At 39.9% G+C, this 23,196-nt stretch overlaps 1 protein-coding gene across 1 annotated transcript; it reads left to right on the top strand.

Annotated features, from left to right (window-relative positions):
• The first annotated feature begins 303 nt into the window (after nucleotides 1-303).
• LOC105905566 (nucleobindin-2) lies at nucleotides 304-17,429 on the top strand. The gene is made up of 13 exons (XM_012833578.3): nucleotides 304-434; nucleotides 1,732-1,875; nucleotides 3,244-3,351; nucleotides 3,612-3,744; nucleotides 4,754-4,857; nucleotides 5,456-5,641; nucleotides 9,287-9,377; nucleotides 9,796-9,854; nucleotides 10,232-10,324; nucleotides 11,106-11,195; nucleotides 11,489-11,659; nucleotides 12,219-12,273; nucleotides 17,063-17,429. The coding sequence occupies exons 2-13, from the start codon at nucleotides 1,732-1,734 to the stop codon at nucleotides 17,167-17,169; spliced, it is 1,341 nt and encodes a 446-aa protein (XP_012689032.2). The 5' UTR covers nucleotides 304-434; the 3' UTR covers nucleotides 17,170-17,429.
• Nucleotides 17,430-23,196: the final 5,767 nt, after the last annotated feature.

Genomic DNA, 23,196 nt, shown 5'->3' with positions numbered 1-23,196 from the left:
TGTCAGTTTGCTAACCATTTTAACGAAATATCCTTAGAGCGTGTGCTTATTTTTGTCATCGAAAATGTTCGTCAAATGACATCATGTTTATTTGATACGGTGGGATTTTCAGATATTTGCAACAGACTGATTCATTTATTCATGTCATTGCTTCTCTGAACGCCACGTACCTTTTCCTCTTGCGTCAGGGAGGTCTGTGCATGACTGTTTGATTGACAAATTGAACACTCAATAGATGTCCAACATGAGTGTCATAAACAAGGAAGTAAAGCTTGCTGGCCAATGATACTTCCCTGGAGGCGTGGCTCCCGAGTTGTACGGCACTTTGAAGGTTGCATCTCTAGCCACGGACATTCGACTTGGAGATGACAGGTGGAAACAAGCCTTAATCAGCTCGGTAATACCAAATCCTGAGGAACCATAGAGTGAGAGAGGTAAGCAAGAGGGACGTGTTGAAGGAAAGGCGAGGGAAGTAGTAGTTTGTTTTCTTTCTGTTTTTCTGGAAGTTTATCATGCGACTCTGTTTATGTTTCTAACGGCTGTGGGTATAGCCGACCGCTGATGGTCTCTGTGGAAGGAAAGGAGTAGCCCTCGATAATCACGTTCCAGATAAATGCGCTAGACAACGTTTGTTTGCGCATGGGTTTATGAAAACCCTTCTCCCAATAACTAGTTTATAAGATATAACATGAGGTGACAGGTAACATGTTAGTATTTTATGGAATTACTTTTTTTATGCTTACTCGAAAGTGTGTAAGAGATTTATCCAACACGAGTAACAAAGGCGTGATTGGTCTGAGGGAGGTTCCATTGAAGATTAAGATTAACACCAAGGCATTCCTCTCAATTGCACAAGCCCTTTGTGCATTTTGGCATTTTGTTGGTAAATTGCTCTTAAAATATTCTCACGTCTAAAGATTCTTGTTTAGGTGAGCCAATTTTTTTTTTATTTGTGAGTGGTATGCATAGCCCTAATTATATCTATCCTAACTATTATCATTCATGATAATTGATTATCTTGTTAAAGATCAGTGGTTTGAATAGATTGAAAGAGCTCTCCATTCTTGGAGGAAGTGAATATAACAAATGAGTGGGATTGTGACCCACACAGCATTACAACATTACAGTTTTACTTCTGCAAAAAAATAATCCCTCCACGGATAGTTTTTATTTAACTGTATAGCCTTCCACTTGCTATGGTCAGAGGATAGATGTTTTGTCTGCCAGTCTAGCTGTCTACAGATACTAACCCCTGATTGAAGGTGGAGCATATCCATTGCATCCACACCAATTGCCCTGTGCCATCTTGCCTGTGGTATAGAAGTCCTCAAGCGGGATGGTTTCACAAATCATTGCGACTGAAAACCAGTAGCTTGAAGGTTTTGGACAGCTTTCTGAGCTATGCTGTTGCCACATCTGAAATTCCTAGATACCGTTGGGCAACAATCCTGTCAAAAACGTTTGCTTGTGATGTTTGTTAGTGACAACCATGAGTTGTGTAAGACCCATTCAAACAGCGTCTCACGGAAATACTGTCCATCCGTGTAACCCAAATGTTGCTTAGTGCTCTCTACAGTTTGCATATCAGATTAAGGTAGATGAAGATAATGCCTTCATGTTTTGCAACATCTGTCGAGATCTTTAAGCATTAGGCTAGGCTTATTTTGTGTATTATGCTGTCATCCTATGCTTTCCCACAAGTCAGTCCCACCTTTCGCCTCTATTTCACAGATGTGGACGCGTAGAGGCACGCGACATTGCTTTTGGCTGGTGCTGTTCATGTGTATATGGGTGTGTAAGGATGCTGTGCCCATCGCCCTGGACAACAAAAAAGTCGACCCCCCATCAGAGAAGCTGGACCCACCAGAGAGCGCAGTAAGTCACAGGAAAGGATTGGTCGGGATGTAAGGCCCAGTTGTGCCCTTGCAAAAAAATTGACTTTCAAAATGGCATCTGAAGCTCATAAGGTACACTACGATATTATTCATTTGATCAGCTTTAGTCTGTACCAACTTGTGGCTGTGTAGTTTATATGTTGTTGTTCTGGTACAGCAGAACTGTTTGGTCAGCAGGGTACACTGTTATGTGTCTAACTCTTTGCTTGTTTAAGGCAGGAACATAAAGGATTATTCTTAGATTTAAGTGTACTCAACATAATGTTACAGTGACTAAATACAGACCAAGCTATTAGGAAAAGGAAAAGTGCTGTGAATTCACAGCAGATGAAAAGAAAAAACGAAACATGAAATAGAAATTACGTCTAATCTGCTACTGCCCACAGAGATGGACTGTAGGGCAATATGCTCATTAGATTATGAATAACATCGAACTAAGAAACATATTCTTGACAACTTTTATACAGCCATACTAAATCACAATAGCGCAATACACAAAGACCTGAAGTCTAACTTCCCGAACAAAGAAGGCATTCATGTATCCCGTTCATGCGCTAACCTGCGCATAGTCCTTTTGTGCTGTGAAAAATCGGATTACCTTTACCTTTATGCAGTCTTAACCGTAACATGACCCTTAAAGGTTGGGTCAGCAATTTTACTGTTGAACACTTTTTGTGAATTGTTGGAATTTTCCCCTTCACCTATAGTTTCTTCCCAGAGGGTCTTTTTCAGTCCGCTTTTCTTTTCAAATTAAAATTCAAAAGTGTTTTATTGCCTCGTATTTCAAAGCAATCATTCAATGCATCTGATATACAGCTCAGTAATCATTGGAAAACAAATTATCTGGACACCATATTTTACTCTACTGCCTTGCTCCACAAGGTACTTTGAATAGGTGCCGCTACAAAAAAAGTTTTAGAATCTTTAATCACATGTGCATTTGTAACATCTTGTTTAGTTATTTACATCTACTGTATGTAGCTTTATTTATTTATTTATTTATTTTTACATGATTTATTGTACAAATCTTACAATTCATGTTTTGCCATGAAATAGTCTTGGGTCTTAAATACTCTTAGGCGCTGACATGGCATTAAGCTAAATGTACTTACTTACTTACTTGCCTGCAAATGATGTGGAGTCCTACAGTCCATCCAGTAAGGACACGGAGGCATGTCCATCGTGCATCTGTGCTAACGCAGCCTGTGTGGATGTGTACTCAAAAAGAGCGTAGAAGGGAATATTGACAGGAAGAAGGGCAGAGTTTCAAAACAGCCAGTGTTTGCCAAAGGTACACTGCTAACCTTTACTTGCCCTTTAAATGACCAGTGCTTATATTTATTTACAGGACACTGGACTGCACTATGACCGCTACCTGAGAGAGGTTATTGACTTCCTGGAAAAGGACCCGCACTTTAGGGAGAAGCTCCACAACACTGACATGGAGGCCATCAAGGTATGAGAAAAACACGAGAGTGGATTTCAACTGGGTCCATCTGGTTAAATATGACAGATGTTAGTCAGGGTTTGCTCAGCTGCTTCTCTGTTTACACATTTAAAGGCCAGCGCCCACAGAGCTGTCTTTTCTTGTGAGCCCACAGCCTCTGTCTAGGCAATAACCCAGTCACCCTGATAGGTAGTGAAGTGATCATTAACGTGGGTGTGTGTGTGTGTCTGTGTGTGTGTCTGTGTGTGTGTGTCTGTGTGTTATTACAGCAAGGGCAGCTTGCAAAAGAGCTTGATTTTGTAAGCCACCACGTAAGAACCAAACTGGACGAGCTGAAAAGGCAGGAGGTGAACCGGCTCCGTACTCTCATCAGAGCCAAGCAGGACATGGAGGGAGGGAAAGGTACGTCTGACCAGTATGACTGTGTTCCTCTGTAAAACAAGTTCATGTCAGATACACCATCTAGTCCTTTTCAAGAGTTAGTTGGTCTATATTAATAATAATAATAATAATAATAATAATAATAAATAATTCATTTAATTTATAACGCACTCTATATTCACATGAATCTCAGAGTGCCACAGTGAGAACATAGTTAAAAAACATGGTTAAAACAACCTATAATAAAACATAGTTAGAAACATAGTTAGACAGTGTTGTCAAACGGAGGAAATGGTCAGCTATTGAGTTAGTGTAACCTTGCTGGAGTGGTGCTTGCCTCTTATCACAACTTTCCCAAGCTTCACTTTAGTGTTATGATTGGGTAATTTCCTGCCTTTCCAATGTTTTTTTGTGAAGACTGTTAAATTTAAAGTTCAATGAAATTAGGGGCTATGAAGTGTCGCTGAGGGTTGTTTTCTGAATGAATTCTACATCATGTGCATATTAGTGTAGTGCTTTTAACCAGTTGATAATCTTTGCTTTGTTAAACTGGCCCATGTGCTAGATAAATCCTTGGCATGTTCTGCCTAGAATGGACAACCTGGACCATATAATGAACCATTACCATCTCACGACTCCTCATAGTTCAGCAGGGATGTTGCAGCAGTTCAGCCAGCTGCACCTCAGTTGTAGAGAATTCATGTAGTAGAATCACGTAGTAGTGTATAGTTGACTTTAGGTGTAGTGAGTGGATTTGTGTAGTAGCATTACTAGTCAGAAGTACCTCAAATGGACATGTATTTCAATTTTTTTTTCATTTCCACGGAGTTCCGCATTGCCTCTGTATGGGTTGTTCCCTCCTGCATTTCTGGTTTCAATGTGGTTTCATTGTGGAAATCTACAAAAAAATTAAGAAACCTTGAATCGAAATGCTTCTGTTTGACAAGACTGGACTGGATGCTATATCCCAGTCCCATCTAATCATGAGTTTTGGAAGGTTTGTAAGTCATCCTTCACCTCATGTCTGCAGGTTTGACGATGGATTATGAGGCTCTTCTGAGGCAGTTTGAGCATCTGAACCACATGAACCCACACACGTTTGAGGTGGAGGACCTGGACCGACTCATCAAATCAGTAAGACTTGTTTTGACTGTTATTGTCAGTATTGGGGGCTCATTCAGTGAACTTCACCGCATCCATTTTGAGCCCATGCAGCAGCAGCTTAGCACATGAAAATTGGTTTTACATCACAGACAAATGTGACCATGGCTTGGCTGGTTTATATCACACAAAAATTAGTCTACATGCATGTTTCTTTTTGATTGTATAGTTGTAATACTGTGATGGTAGGCTACAGTTTGTTGTCATATAGCATTATAAACTCATGAATGACTGGTGCACCACCTACAACTGATTGGCTGCAATACAAATCTGTAAATGATGCATAGACTGAGCTCTATGTCTTTAGGCCTTTTGGGTTCACTGACGGCCTCATGAGTTTGTATCATCTGTCTGTAGTTTGTGTTTTGCAGTTTCTGTTGCCGTATCTGTTTTGTTGTAGTATGTTGTGTGTTGTGGCAATGCTTTGTATTTGTGTAGTAGAGGAGTGTTTGTGGAAAAATCTGTTTAGTCTGTGTATAGTTGTAGGGTGTTGTGTTATGTTTGTAGTGGTGCTTTGTGCGTGTGCTTTGCTTGTGCTCATTGCTTTTCACTGACAGCTTCTGCCCCTCAGGCCACGAGCGACCTGGAGAACTTTGACAAGGAGCGGCACGAGGACTTTAAACGCCACGAGATGAGGAAGGAGCACGAGCGACGTGAGCACCTGAAGACACTAGATGAGGAGACAAGGAAGAGAGAGGAGGAACACTACGAGGAGATGAGGCGGAAGCATGCAGACCATCCCAAAGTCAACCACCCTGTGAGCAAGATGCGCACACACACACACACACACACACACACACACACACACACACATATATATATTAGTGCTGTCAGTTTAACGCGTTATTAACGGCGTTAACGCAAACTCATTTTAACGCCGTACATTTTTTTATCGCGAGATTAACGCGTTTTTTTTTTTTATTATTTTTTTTATCATTTTTTTTTTTAGATTAACGTTCTTTTTGGGTTTTGCAAACTGTGTAGTAGGCTAACGTTACGGTTTGAGTGAATGGTGAGCGCGATACGGCGAAATGGATGATTAAAAGCTTCTGAATGGAAAGTTTACTTTTAAAAGTTGTGTTGTGCAAAAGAAGCGAGCTTCACTGTTGTCTGAAAATGTCAACAGGCAGCTGGCTGAAAGCAAAGAAGTAGTAGGCTTACCTTTTATTGGTAACATAACTGTTACGGTTCATTGTTTCTGAAATAAAAGGCGTGACTGCTATGTTCCCAGCAAACTTGAAAAAAAGAAAATATTAAGCCATGGTTTAACTGCACTATAGGTCCTTGTTTACCTGAAATGTGCACTTTATAATTTTATTTTGTACCGCCCTGTTTGGCAATGTTGGTTTTCAATAAAATAAAACATTTGCTTAAAGCAAGCAAATCCACTTTTCCATGTTGATAAGGGCATTAAAATTAAAATAAAATGATGGAAAAAATAAGGGACATTTACAAATTTGCGATTAATCGCGATTAATTTTGAGTTAACTATGACATAAATGCGATTCATCGCGATTCAATATTTTAATCGTTTGACATTTTAATCGTTTGACTAATATATATTAGTGCTGTCAGTTTAACGCGTTATTAACGGCGTTAACGCAAACCCATTTTAACGGCGTTAATTTTTTTATCGCGAGATTAACGCGATTTTTAAATTTTTTTTAGATTAACATTCTTTTTGGCCACGTAAACTGTGTAGTAGGCTAACGTTACGGTTTGAGTGAATGGTGAGCGCGATACGGCGAAATGGATGATAAAAAGCTTCTGAATGGAAAGTTTACTTTTAAAAGTTGTGCTTAAAGCAAGCAAATCCACTTTTCCATGTTGATAAGGGCATTAAAATTAAAATAAAATGATGGAAAAAATAAGGGACATTTACAAATTTGCGATTAATCGCGATTAATTTTGAGTTAACTATGACATAAATGCGATTCATCGCGATTAAATATTTTAATCGTTTGACATTTTAATCGTTTGACTAATATATATTAGTGCTGTCAGTTTAACGCGTTATTAACGGCGTTAACGCAAACCCATTTTAACGGCGTTAATTTTTTTATCGCGAGATTAACGCGATTTTTAAATTTTTTTTAGATTAACATTCTTTTTGGCCACGTAAACTGTGTAGTAGGCTAACGTTACGGTTTGAGTGAATGGTGAGCGCGATACGGCGAAATGGATGATAAAAAGCTTCTGAATGGAAAGTTTACTTTTAAAAGTTGTGTTGTGCAAAAGCAGCGAGCTTCACTGTTGTCTGAAAATGTCAACAGGCAGCTGGCTGAAAGCAAAGAAGTAGTAGGCTTACCTTTTATTGGTATCCTAACTGTTACGGTTCATTGTTTCTGAAATAAGAGGCCTGACTGCTATGTTCCCAGCAAACTTGGAAAAAAGAAAATATTAAGCCATGGTTTAACTGCACTATAGGCTGAGTCCTTGTTTACCTGAAATGTGCACTTTATAATTTTATTTTGTACCGCCCTGTTTGGCAATGTTGGTTTTCAATAAAATAAAACATTTGCATAAAGCAAGCCAATCCACTTTTCCATGTTGATAAGGGCATTAAAATAAAAATAAAATGATGGAAAAAATAAATAAACGAAGGGACATTTAGAATAGATCAAAATTTGCGATTAATCGCGATTAATTTTGAGTTAACTATGACATAAATGCGATTAATCGCGATTAAATATTTTAATCGTTTGACAGCACATATATATATATATACAGTACTGTGCAAAAGTTTTAGGCAGGTGTGAAAAAATGCTCTAAACTAAGAATGCATTCAAAAATGGAAGTGTTAACAGTTTATTTTCATCAATTCTTCATCAATTAACAAAATGCAGTGAATGAACAGAAGAGAAATCTAAATTAAATCAATATTTGGTGTGACCACCCTTTGACTTAAAAATAGCATCAATTCTTCCAGATACACTTGCACTAGTTTTTGAAGGAACTCGGCTGGTAAGTTGTTCCAAACATCTTGGAGAACTAACCACAGATCTTCTGTGGATGTAAGCTTCCTCAAATCCTTCTGTCTCTTCATGTAATCCCAGACAGACTCGATGATGTTGAGATCAGGGCTCTGTGGGGGCCATACCATCACTTCCAGGACTTTCTGTTCTTCTTTACGCTGAAGATAGTTCTTAATGACATTGGCTGTATGTTTGGGGTTGTTGTACTGCTGCAGAATACATTTGGTGCCAATCATACGACTCCCTGATGGTATTGCATGATGGATAAGTATCTGCCTGTATTTCTCAGCATTGAGGACACCATTAATCCTGACCAAATCTCCAACTCCATTTGCAGAAATGCAGCCCCAAACTTGCAAGGAACCTCCACCATGCTTCACTGTTGCCTGCAGACACTCATTATTGTACCGCTCTCCAGCCCTTCGGCGAACAAACTGCCTTCTTCTACAGCCAAATATTTCTAATTTTGACTCATCAGTCCAGAGCACCTGCTGCCATGTTTCTGTACCCCAGTTTCTATGTTTTCGTGCTTAGTTGAGTCACTTGGCCTTATTTTCATGTCAGGGTAGAGCTTTTTGGCTGCAACTCTTCCATGAAGACCACTTCTGGCCAGACTTCTCCGGACAGTAGATATGTGTACCTGGGTACAACTGGTTTCTGCCAGTTCTGAGCTGATGACACTGCTTGACATCTTCCGATTTCGAAGGGAAATAAGCTTGATGTGTTTTTCATCAGCTGCATTAAGTTTCCTTGGCCGACCACTGCGTCTACGATCCATAACGTTGCCCGTTTCTTTGTGCTTCTTCAAAAGAGCTTGAACAGCACATCTGGAAACCCCTGTCTGCTTTGAAATCTTTGTCTGGGAGAGACCTTGCTGATGCAGTATAACTACATTGTGTCTTGTTGCTGTGCTCAGTCTTGCCATGTATGACCTTTGACATGAAACTGTCTTCCACAACCTCACCTTGGTAGCAGAGTTTGTCTGTTCCTCACCCAGTTTTAAGCCTCCTGGACAGCTGTTTCTGTCTCAGTTACTGACTGTGTTTCAACCTACATGTGAAATTGATGAACATTAGCGTCTGTTTGGTATATTGGTTGATCCTACACCGCACTATAATCATATAAAATCCCTGTCTTTGTGCAAGTGTACCAATAAGAATTGATGCTAGTTTGAAGGCAAAGGGTAGTGACACCAAATATTGATTTGATTTAGATTTTTCTTTTGTTCACTCACTTTGCATTTTGTAAATTGATAAAAATAAACATTTATTGTTTATATTTTTCAAAGCATTCTTAGTTTGCAGCATTTTTTCACACCTGCCTAAAACTTTTGCACAGCAGTGTATATATATATTAATATATGATCTTGGTGGTGTTAGCACCTAGATTTAATGTGTGTGTGTGTGTGTGTGTGTGTGTGTGTGTAGGGAAGTCAGGACCAGCTGAAGGAGGTGTGGGAAGAAGCGGATGGTTTGGACCCTGAAGACTTTGACCCAAGGACATTTTTCAGCTTGCATGGTAATGTATTCAAATATCTTGGTTGCAAAGCCCATGCACCTTTTCCAAAAACCACAGCCCACAACCCCCAAACTGGACTTCAAAGTATGATTTCCTATATTGTTAGTTCCAAGGATTTCACATGGTGACTACCTGCAGGTTGATGCTTTAAATGTTTAGCATTTTAGTGTGAAGCCTACAGCTTTTCAGTCAATGCTTGTTTGTTTTTTCCTTATTTATTTCTATGTGCATTTATCTTGGAAAAAATTCTTAATAATGATTGAACTTTGTGTGCAGATAGAAAGTTTAATCTGTGTGTGTGTGTGTGTGTGTGTGTGTGTGTGTGTGTGTGTGTGTGTGTGTGTGTGTGTGTGTGTGTGTGTGTGTGTGTGTGTGTGTGTGTGTGTGTGTGTGTGTGTGTGTGTGTCTGGGCTCACAGACACCAATGGAGATCACTACTTTGATGAGCAGGAGCTTGAGGCACTATTCACTAAAGAGGTCAGTACTTGTACTCCGTGGTGACTCTGTACCAGTTGGCCTGATCGCTAGATAGCAAGAGAAAGTTGTACAAACATGCTGTTATAATTGCAAAATGGAAAACCATAGAGGATGATCAAAACTCCAACACAAGACTTTCCATTCACACATTAATACACAGGCACTTACTGAGAATTGATTTTAATCACTGCTTACAGAAATGCATTTCAACCAATCATAATAGAGTATTGAACAATTGCTAATTTATTTAATAAATCATTGTTTACAAAGAGGATAAAGTGAAGTGTGTGTGTGTGTGTGTGTGTGTGTGTGTGTGTGTGTGTGTGTGTGTGTGTGTGTGTGTGTGTGTGTGTGTGTGTGTGTGTGTGTGTGTCTAGCTGGAGAAGATCTATGACCCTAACCAGGAGGAGGATGACATGATCGAGATGGAAGAGGAGAGGCTAAGGATGAGAGAACATGTCATGAATGAGGTGAATCCATGAGTACACACATAATTAAACACAGACCACAAAACCCACTCCTGTAAGTAAGGTTCCCAGCTGCTATGTGATATTTGTGCAGCTGGACCAATAAGAATGTGTGTGTGTGTGTGTGTGTGTGTGTGTGTGTGTGTGTCTCTGCTGTAAACGATGTGAGTGTGTGGTGTTTTTGTATTGAATTAAAGTTCCAAGTACATGTTTGCAGTAAAACACAGCAACAATGGAATTTCACTGAACAGCTGGACACCAAATAATTTGTTTTCATTGGAAAGATTATGGAATGAACAAAAGAGGCATTCTGTGACTTACATAAAAACAATGTGGTCCCTTGAGGGCAACTAGTCACAGCTTTGGTCTTATGAGGGAATCTTTGCCTCTTATGAAAACTGCTATTTTACTTAATCCTTGATGAGAGCAGATGTGAACACAGGTTGTAAGAGCGAGAGAGAAAGAAAGGTGGCTTATTTAAGAATAATGTTGTACACAATAACTGGCCAAGAAACTGAACAAAAAATTAGATCTCACAGATTATGTCAGCAAATGCAAGTATGGCCACAATAGTAACATTCAATTCAATGCAACACCATAAATGGGCTCTGCATTGACAAACATTGCACAAAATGAGGACATAGCTCATTGGCTGTCATGTGCCTGTCCAGTGACCCTGGCCTATAAATACATTCTGACCTCCATTACCTTTGGGGAGAAATCCGATGCATGCAACCTGCTCTAAAAGTTCAGCACTTCATTTAAACATCTCTGTTGTTTGTAGGTGGACACCAACAAGGACCGACTGGTGTCCCTTCAGGAGTTCGTTGCTGCCACTAAGAAGAAGGAATTTCTGGACACAGACCCCTGGGAGGTCAGATTCCTAAATCACATAGTCAGGTTTAAGAGCAGAGTCAGTATGTACACGTTTTAAACATGTAAGAGCTTTAGCTTTAGATGTGAACTAATGACTACCTCAGAGAGCATAAAAACTCTTGACACTATCCACTTTGATCCCTCTTCAGGACGCGCTTGATGAGCAGCGCACATATACTCATCTGCTTAACACTGACATTTTGTGTATGGACAGCCTTGTTTCTGAAGTTGATTAGAGCTAGGCTAACCAGGACATCATTGTTCCTGACTATCTACTGTTACTGGTGTCAGACTCTGGAGCAGAATCAGGCCTACACGGACCAGGAGATGAGGGAGTTTGAGGAGCATCTGGCTCGGGAAGAGAACGACCTCAACCAGAAGACTGTAGACCTGCAGAAACAGAGGCAGGAGCTGGAAAGGCAACAGGAGACACTCAACGCACAGAAAGTAGAGTTACAGCAGGTAACTACACACACACACACACACACACACACACACACACACACACACACACACACACAGGGTTGTACACACAGGACTGTACATACTCACACAATGAAATATCACGTAGTATATAAAGTGATGGCCTTACTTGTGATAGTGTAATCTAGTATGCAGTGTCTCTCTAATGTGGTGTGACATCTCTGCACATGTGCAACGTTGAATGGTGTTGTCAAATATATTTGAATGCATACTCTTCTGTGATCGTATAATCTGGTATGCTGCAATTGTTTCTACTGTTTTGGTGTAATCTGTTTTGTTTTATGTTGTGGTCTAGTTTGGTGTAAATATTTAATGCCATTGTCTGGTATCACTGTATTATATGTTGTGATGGTGTTATCTGGTATGGCTGGATAATCTAGTTAGCTGGCTAATTCTTTAGTGCAATGGTTTGATGGTGTAATCTACTTTAGTACAATGCTCTAATGGTGTTGTCTGGTGTGATGATGTTGTGTAGTGTGATGTTGTTTCCTTGGGTGAGTGTTGTGATGTTTTAATGGATGTTTGATTGGTTGTGCAGGCGATGGAGCATATGGACCAGCTGAAACAGCAGAAGACCGAGCCGGAGGTCAAGGGTGAGGGGAGATTCCACTCATGATTTATCTGCATTGTTCTTGTCTTTGTTTTGTTCAGTTTGAATGCCTTTTGTTTCACAAGGATAGGCTACTTTCTGTAACCCATGGTATGCTGTGGCAGTGCAATTGCTGTGATACAGATTACTGATGTTTTTAGGAGATTTGATATTCTATCTTGAGTGTGAGAACATGAGATCAAGTCTGTCAAAATAAAAAGCAAATCATTAATACAGTAGGTTGATATTACCTACGTGGTGGGTGTAAAAGTAACACAGAGATTGGTATGGTAGTGGAGGCTTGCCTGCTTCTTTGTGTAAAATAAAATGTGCTCCCTGCCCTTTTCACCTGGCTAAACATAAATGGGTCTGCAGTAGGGCTGAACGATTAATTGCATTTGCGATTTAATCGCGATATGATAGAACGCGATTTTCTAACCGCAACGTTCGCGATAAAAAAAAACGTGGTCTAAAAAAATAAATAAATAAAAAAAATTTTTTTTTAAGATGGTACATTTTGCACACAGTGTTTAAAAAGTGCATGCCTAGTGTTTATACTTAAAATGACTTTTTTAAATTACTTAAATGCACAGTGGCAAAGCCACCTATTTGTTGTTCTTGTTTCTGTAATGAGCAGTTAAATAAAAATGTAAAATGTGGGAAAGAATATTTTACACTAAATGTATCTAATATTGTGTTGGTCATATTTAAATCATTCATTACGTTTTGTTGGGAAAAAAAAGAGGATAAAAAAAAATCGCATATTAAATCGCAATCGCAATATTTTGGTAAAAAAATCGCAATTAGATTATTTTCCCAAATCGTTCAGCCCTAGTCTGCAGCTCTTATTGATATATTATAGCTTTTTTCAGTCCATTAGAACTAGGGCTGAACGATGAATTGATTTAAATGATTTAATCGCGATATGATAGAACGCGATTTTCTAACCGCAACGTTCGCGATTTAAAAACGTGGTCTAAAAAAAAAAGTTTAAAAAGTGCATGCCTTGTTTTTATTCTTACAATTACTTTGTTTAAATTACTTAAATGCACAGTGGCAAAGCCACCGATTTGTTGTTCTTGATTCTGTAATGAGCAGTTAAATAAAAATGTAAAATGTAGGAACTAATATTTTACACTAAATGTATCTAATATTGTGTTGGTCATATTTAAATCATTCATTACGATTTGTTGGGAAAAAATTGCATATTAAATCGCAATCGCAATATTGGGGGAAAAAAATCGCAATTAGATTATTTTCCCAAATCGTTCAGCCCTAATTAGAACTGGTAAAAAGGGGGGCGGGACAGCCATAACCATGCAGGAGCATCTCCTTCGATGATTTTGCCTCGTTTGAATATCATGCCATAGTTCTAAAGTGCCAGCCTCCTGTTCTGACAGTAACTGTGTATAGGCCACCCATGCAATGTCCCACTTTTCTATCAGACTTTTCAGAACTACTCTCCATTATCCACACAAACTACGATAAGATTATTAACACCGGTGATTTTAACATACATGTGGATAATGGGAACGACTCAAAGGCCAGGGATTTTATGAATCTCTTGAATTCCATGGACTTTACACAACACATTACTGAACCCACTCACAACCGTGGCCACACCCTTGATGTAGTGATTACAAAGGGTCTTACAACTGTTATATCGTCTATCTGTGACCTTGCTCTATCCGACCACTTTTGTATTTTCTTTACAGCACTGGTACCTAAAGTTAAAAATAGTTCTGAATGTTTTATTAAGAAATGCTATCTTAACTCTGCAGCAGCTGATCATTTCAAAGTAATGATGAACATAACTAGTACAAAAACCCAAGAGGCGGGGCCATCATGTGTTAATGATCTAGTAACTACTCTCAATACAATACAAAATTAAGGACAGCACTTGACTCTGTAGCACCCTCGAAACAAAAAAGGTTTTAGCCAAACAAAAAGCTCCATGGAGAAATTAGGAAATTATTAAACTTAAGAGATCTTGCAGAAGGACTGAGTGTACATGGAGAAAGACCAAGCTACAGGTCCATCTTGATATTTTTAGGGATTATCTTTCAGTCTTTAATAAAGCAATAAGAAATGGTAGGAAGGATCATTTCTCTAATTTGATATCTATAAATTCTAACAATTCCAGGGTGCTCTTTTCAACAATCGACAGCCTTATAAATCCTCCACCCAAAGTAGATTGTCTCTGTTCCACCTCCAAATGTGAGGAATTTGCAGCATGCTTCAGAGATAAGATAACGAACATTAGGATGAGTATTGCTCAGGTAATTCCAAATGTCTTGTTTTCTGATCCCCTTCCACCATGCAGTAACAGCATGAGCTTTTTTGCACTGGCTGATATAGAAATGCTGAGCAAAGTAGTGTCACAACTGAAGCCGTCTACATGCCCTCTTGATCCCATTCCCACCACATTTTTTAAGACCATCTTTAACTCTGTGTCTAAGGACATTCTAGCCATTGTAAACTGTTCCCTGCTTACAGGTGTTTTCCCCACCAGAACTTAAAACTGCCCTGGTGAGACCCCTCCTGAAGAAAAGCAATTTAGACTCTTCAGTTCTAAACAATTTTAGACCCATCTCCAACCTTCCCTTTCTAAGCAAAATCCTGGAAAAAATGGTCTTTAAACAGTTAAATAATTTCCTAGATGCTAACTGTGCCTTTGACACTTTCCAATCTGGTTTTCGTTCCAATCATAGCACAGAAACGGCATTAGTCAAGGTTGTAAATGACCTCAGGATTAATGCTGACTCCAAAAAACGATCTCTTTTGGATCTCTTTTGGATCTGAGCGCAGCCTTTGATACTGAGCCTTTGAGCCTTTGATCAATCCTTATTGATAGACTTGAAAATTGGGTTGGCCTCGCTGATCCAGTCCTAAACTGGTTTAGGACCTATCTAACTGGCCGGGAATACTTTGTCGCCCGCGGAGACCACAGCTCAAAAAACATTTGTATGACCTGTGGGGTCCCTCAAGGATCCATTTTAGAGCCTTTACTTTTCAGTCTATACATGTTACCCCTTGGTAGTGTCATTAGGAGGCACAACATCAACCAACATAGCTATGCAGATGATACCCAGCTCTATATTTCTGTAACACCCAACAACTACAGCTCTATTGATTGTTTGGTAAATTGCATTTCTGATATAAATGTATGGATGTCAAAAAACTTTCTCCAGCTCAACCAAGATAAAACAGAGGTATTAGTCATTGGTGAAAAAAAACGAACGAGAAACTATCTGCACATTTAAAAACACTAGTACTTAACACCAAGCCAGAAACCTAGGTGTCATATTTGACTCAAATTGATTCAATTTGATCTCAATTTTGAAACCCATATCAAAAATATAATTAAAACATATTTTTATCACCTAAGAAACATTGCTAAGGTGCAACTGTTTCTCTCTCAGGCTGACACTGAAAGACGTGTTTATCACAAGCAGGCTAGACTACTGTAACTCGCTTTTGTCTGGTCTACCAAAAAAAGCCATTAGTCAACTACAAACAATACAGAATGCAGCAGCGCGAGTCCTCACTAAAACAAGATGGAGAGCACACATCACACCAGTATTAAAATCCCTGCACTGGTTAACTAAGTTACCTTAGTTTCAGAATAGATTTTAAGATTCTCTTACTAGTCTATAAATCCATAGTCTCCATAGTCATAGTCCATAGTCATGCACCTGAATATATATAACAGACATGCTCTCAAGGTACACACCCAGTAGATCCCTGAGGTCCTCTGGCACTGAACTCCTAACAGTTCCACAAGCCAGGACAAAGAGACATGGGAAAGCAGCTTTTAGTTTCTACGCCCCCAGCCTTTGGAATACTCTGCCAGAATACCTAAGAATGGCTGAAACGATGGGAACCTTTAAACCTGCACTTTAGACATACGTCTTTGATCTCGCTTATCACTCACTGTAACATTTATCTGTTTACTTATCTGTGTCTCTTTACAAGTGTTTGTAACAAACCACTGTTAACCTTATCATGATATTAGAGCTTAATTACTAAGCCTAACCTTAACTGAAAACAAATACGTAGCACGTACACACCCACTCTGCCCCTGTCCTACTTGGGTGGGCCTGGGGGCTGAGCGGGTGAGAGAGACAAGGCCAAACCCGGAATGGAGGTCGCCCTGTCAGACCCCGGTGGCGTGCCTCTAGTGTCTCGATCCTGTAATGCCTTCCATGGACCACTTGGTAGATAGGAAAACAGATGCTGGTGTGAAGATAGTTTAATTAACCACAGTTCAACCTAACTCTAAGGAAAAGATAATACATGACAAATAGGAAAGGACTCTTAGCCATAGCTTAGTCAACGGGAAGGTAAGTACAAGGTAGAACAGTTCACCAAACTGAAAGGCAAATTAGCCACAGATTAGCCAACCGAAAACCGAATTTCGCCCGAAATAGCAACTGCTAGCAGACTCAAAAAACATATGCAACTAAATATTTTACTCTATTCCCTGATAGCTGAGTGTACTAGTAACTATTAGCCTACTCTAATATACCAAAGGCAAATTAGCCACAGATTAGCTAACCGAAAACCGAATTTCGCCCGAAATAGCAACTGTTAGCGATAACCGTACTGAGCAGTCCTTTACGGTGCCAGTATGGTTAGTACGTCATTTCCTGTTCATTTATCTCTGAAAAATCTGTGTGTCTTTACAAGTGTTTGTAACCCCCCCCCCCCCCCTACTGTGAGGCGTATTGTGTTGCCTCCTGGTATGAAATGCGCCGTACAAATAAAGTTTGATGTGATTTGATTTTTCCCAGGTAATGTAGCTCCAGTTTCTCTTGGTGAGGGAGCCATGCCAGTACTCCCAGGAGACAGCCAGTCTTTCTCACCTGGGCACCAGCAAGACTCACCAGTACAATCTTAGCATACCCTGCTCTGTGTGTGTGTGTGTTTACTGTATTTGTTGTGTTCTATTTGTTTGTTCGTGCATCTGTTTGAGAATGTGTGTGTGTCTGGGCAAACTCTCTACAGCGAGTTTTCTTATGTCTATTCTAAATCAGTCTGAATGTTTTAAGTTGCTTGACCAGACTAGACTGATTAGACTGAAAAACATGCATCTGGGGCCAAGGTCCACAACGCCTTCATTATAATATATATATATATATATATATATATATATATATATATATACACACACATACAAAAATTACAATATTCCCAATGACGGCATTTGTCAAAAGTGGTGAAAGTACATTTCATAGGCTTTTTCAATGAAGATGTAGATTTCATAAGGCAAGACAAATTGTATACATTGAATGGATGTGATACTGAGTTTGGTCAAACTAGTCCAAGAGCACTGGAGGTAAAGAGGAAAAAATGGATGAATGATTATATCTACTGACCATCCTTAACAGCTTTAGATTTTTGTTTTTATCACAAAATCCTTTGTATTTTTTTCAAAGATATGAGAATATATATAGTAAACCGTACACAAACGGTACGGTTCATGAATGTAATAAGTGATATCACTGAATTATAGAGGGTGGGTGGGTATGTGTGTGTGTGTGTGTGTGTGAGTGGGGGTGATATGCATATCCTTAGTGTTTGCATTGATACAGATGACTGATACCGATTTGTTAAGATGGACCAACCTTATTTGATGCTACTGATTGTGAGCGCTTCATTAAGTTACACTTCGCCCCCCCCCCCATTTTTTGAGTTTGCAAAGGTACTGTTACACCCTAGTTAAACTTCATTATTGTGCTGTAAATGCCATCTGACATCTGATTAAGTGTGCAAAAATGCATGCCCCCCTGCCCATCTCTTCAATGTTGGAAGTTTTTGTCCGTTTGAGCTCAGCCCTTTATATATATTCTTTTGTGTAATGAAGTTTGTGCAGATGTGAGTATTAAATGATTGAAGCTTTACAGGTTCATTTCTCCTCTTTTACCATGCTTCTGCTTGCCATCAGTATTAAGACAAATTACATAAATGTCATGAGATCAGAAAATGTGATGTGACTGCGTGAAATGAATTGCAACATACACACTGGGTCGGATTGGTGCATTGCACGTTTTGCCAAGGTGAAAACTTCATCACCAGATCTTACCTAGGTACTTATCTGTCAGGAGGTACAGTATATAATATAGATATTAGATCATTACAGATACAGCTTCAAACTATGTTGGATTTCAAGACAGGACAAGACAAGTATGATTCCAACTTTAGATCCAATCTGAAAATGTCCATTTCCACTGGAGGTGTTTTTTTATTTATTTATTTTACCAATCTAAGGTCAACATTAAACTATCAATCTCTTGTCAATAAGTTAACCTTGACCTTGTGTGACCACTAGATGGCCCTGTTGGACAGACCCTTCATGAACCATACCGTAACGAAGTTGCTATATGGGGATCACATTAAGCAATATGGTAGATGGTAGACATGACTGTAATTGATCTTATATTTCTATAATAACAGATGTATAGATTCTTGAGGTTAGTGATAGGTTAGTGATAGCTATCACAGGATCTGACCACTTTTGTCAGTGTTTGGCAGTGGCGGTTCTACATGGAATTACGCCCCGGGCGAGACCCCCTCTGAGCGTTTCCATTTATTTGCAAATAAACAAATGTGTTAATATGTATTTGTATGCATACCGCATTTCTGCAGGATAAAAAAATTATAACTTGCAGTGGGAGCCTCAGAATCACAGCTGGGCCGAGAAGGTGCGCCCTACAAATCCATTAAAAGACAAGTGAAAGATAAGACTAAGGGAAATTGCAAAGATACTACATTTTTGCTGTCGCTTTAAAAAAAACAAAAAAACACCATGATTGTGTAAAGCAGAGGTCGCCAACCCGTCGATCGCGATCTCCAAAATTATTATTTTGTTAAATACAGAAAAGAAAAAAAAATGTGAACATTTTTCTGAAGTGTCTTCTGGAATGTTTTCTTACGGACTATGGCTGTTTGATCAGAAATTGTATTTTGTGTTTTTCTACATAACCAACGTCGAATTCACAATTATCACTTCACCATGTTTGGAAGCATGAGAAAGACAACCTCGGTAAGTCTGGGCCTGAGGCATCCTACTGTGCTGTCCTGAGTCGTCATTAACTGGGTATCTCCACCCTCTAACTCTGCATAGCATCGTTAGTGTCATTTCATATGTACTCAGCAGCCTTCGCCTGTGGACGCTGAGCAAGCCTGCACTTCCATATTTCCAGAGGCCTATACGGTGGTCCTAATCTTACTACCAAAATGTGCCGTTGATTTAATGATAAATCCACCGCCAGTTTATACATAACCACAACAACAATTTATGTTCATGTGTTCACTGACGCCTGTCTGACTGTTGAAATAGGCTACGTTTTGAGAGTTTGTTATGCCAATAGTTATGAGTGTAGGCTACGATGATGCTATGCTGTTCTGAACACACCGGGGAGAGTTAAACTGAAATATGTCAAGTAGCCTATAAGTGCATTGACTGATGATGGTTAGCTAATTAGCAGCTACAATAAGATACCCGGGAAAGGGATTCACAAAATTATGTAAGTATGTGTTTGAATCATACTATTATTTGATGTAGCCTAGGGTTTGTGATAACACACTTAAGAAAATAACTGTCAATTTTCATACGCTACGGGAGAAATGTTGCTTTGATCTAACCAAAGTTTCCTTACAGATACCAATGCTCATCGACTTTAAATACTATAACATTTGTCTTGTATCCCCCTTTAGAGATACAACCAACATGGCCTCTCTGTTCCATCCTGTCAAGATTCTACGTCTGAACAGGTAGCTACTTAGACTGACCAGTGTCCTAGTAAAGGCAGTCACTCTTTTAGGAATAAGTTAAGGCCAAACAGCTGTATTGTATTAAAAGTTCTGGCGTAAATTCTACCTATTTAATTTTTGTGTTTTTTTACAAATCCTATACAAGTTCAATTGGCTAAAGATAATTCAGTACTTTCACTCCTCCTATAGAAATATTTGAGACACTATAAGTACTGTATTGTGCCAAAGGTGTCACAGCATGTCTGTGCTGGTGAGACTGATGACACTGTAAGAAGTTTGCCCCATAATGCTTTGTGTGAATGGTCAATGTTTGATTCTGTGCTGTTATCCTTCTGGAATTAGGTAACTCCCTTTTGTGTCAAATATTAGCTTGCATGGAGTCGTCTGTGTGTATATGATGTTTAATGCCTTAGTCTAGCCCCACCTTTGTTAGTGTGTCTGTTCTCCCTGAGTGTCTGTGTCGTGTGTAAGACCTGCTATTCTTTGACTTTTCGGAATTGTGCGATGTATGGGGCATGGAACTCGTCTTTAAATATGAGGACTATGTCCTCCCTTCATTTTTCTGGATTAGCTCACCACAGTACTTTCAGTTAAGTCTGGTTACCCTGTTCTTGATTTGCGCCTGCCACTGGCTTCACTTGACACTGGTGAGGGCACTTTATTTACATTTACATTTACATTTAGTCATTTAGCAGACGCTTTTGTCCAAAGCGACGTACAAGGGAGAGAATAGTCAAGCTACGAGCAATAGAACCTGGTGTAACAATAAATAAATACTACTTTACATAAGAAATATAACAAAATGAAATAAAAAGAAAAAGAAGTGCAGAAATGTAACTGCTGTAATTGCAAGTTACGCACTAGTCGAAGTGCCAGTTAGGACGGGGAGTGCTCTCTGAAGAGTTGGGTCTTCAAAAGCTTCTTAAAGGTAGAGAGGGACGCCCCTGCTCTGGTAGTGCTGGGTAGTTCATTCCACCAACGTGGAACTACAAATGAGAATAGTCTGGACTGCCGTACTTGCACAGACGGCAGTGCCAAGCAACGCTCACTAGAAGAGCGCAGCATCCTGGGTGTAACATTTGCCCTTACAAGAGCATTTAGGTAGGTGGGAGCAGAACCATCAAGCACTCTGTAGGCAAGCATAAGTGACTTGAACTTAATGCGAGCAGCTACAGGCAGCCAGTGGAGGTCAATGAGTAGCGGGGTGACGTGTGCCCTCTTCGGTTGGTTGAACACCAGACGCGCCGCCGCGTTCTGGATCATTTGTAGTGGTTTCACCACGCAAGCCGGCAGGCCCGTTAGGAGGGCGTTGCAGTAATCAAGGCGAGAATTCACCAAGGTTTGCACCAGCAGCTGGGTGGCATACTGGGTTAGGTACGGCCTGATTTTGCGGATGTTGAATAGCGCAAAGCGGCAGGACCTAGAGACAGAGGCAATGTGGTCCGTGAAAGTCAGTTGGTCATCAATAATGACCCTGAGGTTTCTTGCTGTTTTGGATGGAACAAGAGATAAGGAGTCAATATTGATGCTGATGTTGTGGTGGATGGCCTGTTTGGCTGGAAAGACCATCAGTTCCGTTTTGGCCAGGTTCAGCTGAAGGTGGTGGTTTTTCATTCATGTGGATATATCAGCAAGACAGTCCGAGATCCGCGCCGAGACAGTGGTGTCCTCAGGAGGGAAAGACAGAAACAGTTGAGTATCATCGGCATAGCAATGATAGGAAAAACCATGCGAGCGGATGATAGGGCCCAGCGAAGTGGTGTAAATGGCAAAGAGAAGTGGTCCCATCACCGAGCCTTGGGGCACCCCTGTGGTAAGGTGGTGAGGTACAGACAGCTGACCTTGCCATGACACATTGAACGAGCGCCCAGTGAGGTACGATTCAAACCAGGAGTGCGCCTTGCCAGAAATGCCCATACTTGACAGTATGGACAGAAGGATGCGGTGGTTGACTGTATCAAACGCAGCTGATAAATCAAGCAGGACGCAATCTGCATCAGGCTGCAACAAGGAAGAACAGTAGGCTACTACTCTGAAATAGATGTGAAATTATTTATATGTCATGTGTTAAATTGAGTAATATGTTATCAGAATCAGGGCCTGGAAAGAAGTAAATTCAACTCCAGTGTGTAGCCTATTTTCAGAACAGTGGGCTTGTTTTTCAGGATAACAGGCTTAGCTATGGCTTATGTACATAGCCAGCCATGCATGTAGCTTACACTGACAGAGTATTAAAAATCCATATGAGCTGGTTTATAATTTGCAAACAAGCGAGACACTGCAAACGTATACATTAGCTGACCTACTTATAGTGTAGGACTCATCGTCGCTTGCCATTGTCAAAGTTTAATGTTGAGCTTGTCTTGCAGTTGTTCATATAGGTTCAGTGTCAGGGACGTGCACAGGAGGGGGCTAAGGTTGCTCGGGCAACTGCCCGTTTGCCCTCCTCGACTGAAGTTGCCCCTCCGAAGGAAATATATATATTTTTTTTTAAAGTATTAAGGCTGCAGAACTTCATGTAGGCCTAGATTAAATAATCGTGGATAACGCTCTCCAATATTTTTAATTTGGAATGCAGTACCGATTTTAAATACTTGGTGTCCCGTCAACATATTGCTCCTTTAAACAGAAAAGCGTTGGAGCTCATGTCAGCCAATAACTAACCTAGCCAAATTACACAATTTACAGTCCATGGAAGCTACCACCAATAGTTTTACAGACTAAATAATACAATTTCTAATCTAATACAATTTCTATCTATCCGAAGTAACCTCATCACTTGTAGATGTTTGTGTGTGTGTACTCATAGACGGTGAGGGTCGTAGACTATGACATCATTTTGGAAGTAGCTTCTGGCACCTGATGGATGCTGCATTTTCTCCTACACCCTTGGAAAGAAAGAGGTATTCAGTTGGTTGCAATCTGCAAAATCAAATCAAATCAAAGCAAACTTTATTTGTACCGCACATTTTATACCAGGAGGTAACACAATGCGCCTCACAGTAGGAAAAAACAAAGAGGGGGGGGGGTTACAAACACTTGTAAAGACACAGAGATAAATAAACAGGAAATTACGTACTAACCATACTGGCACTGTAAAGGTCTGCTCAGCACGGTTATCGTCAAACTAAGAGACAGCTGCTGGGGTGGG

The sequence above is a fragment of the Clupea harengus genome, chromosome 3, assembly GCF_900700415.2.
Source record: "Clupea harengus chromosome 3, Ch_v2.0.2, whole genome shotgun sequence".
Classification (NCBI taxonomy): Eukaryota; Metazoa; Chordata; class Actinopteri; order Clupeiformes; family Clupeidae; genus Clupea; species Clupea harengus.
The sequence above is the reverse complement of the archived record's forward strand: the minus strand, read 5'-3'. Positions and strand labels throughout refer to the sequence as shown.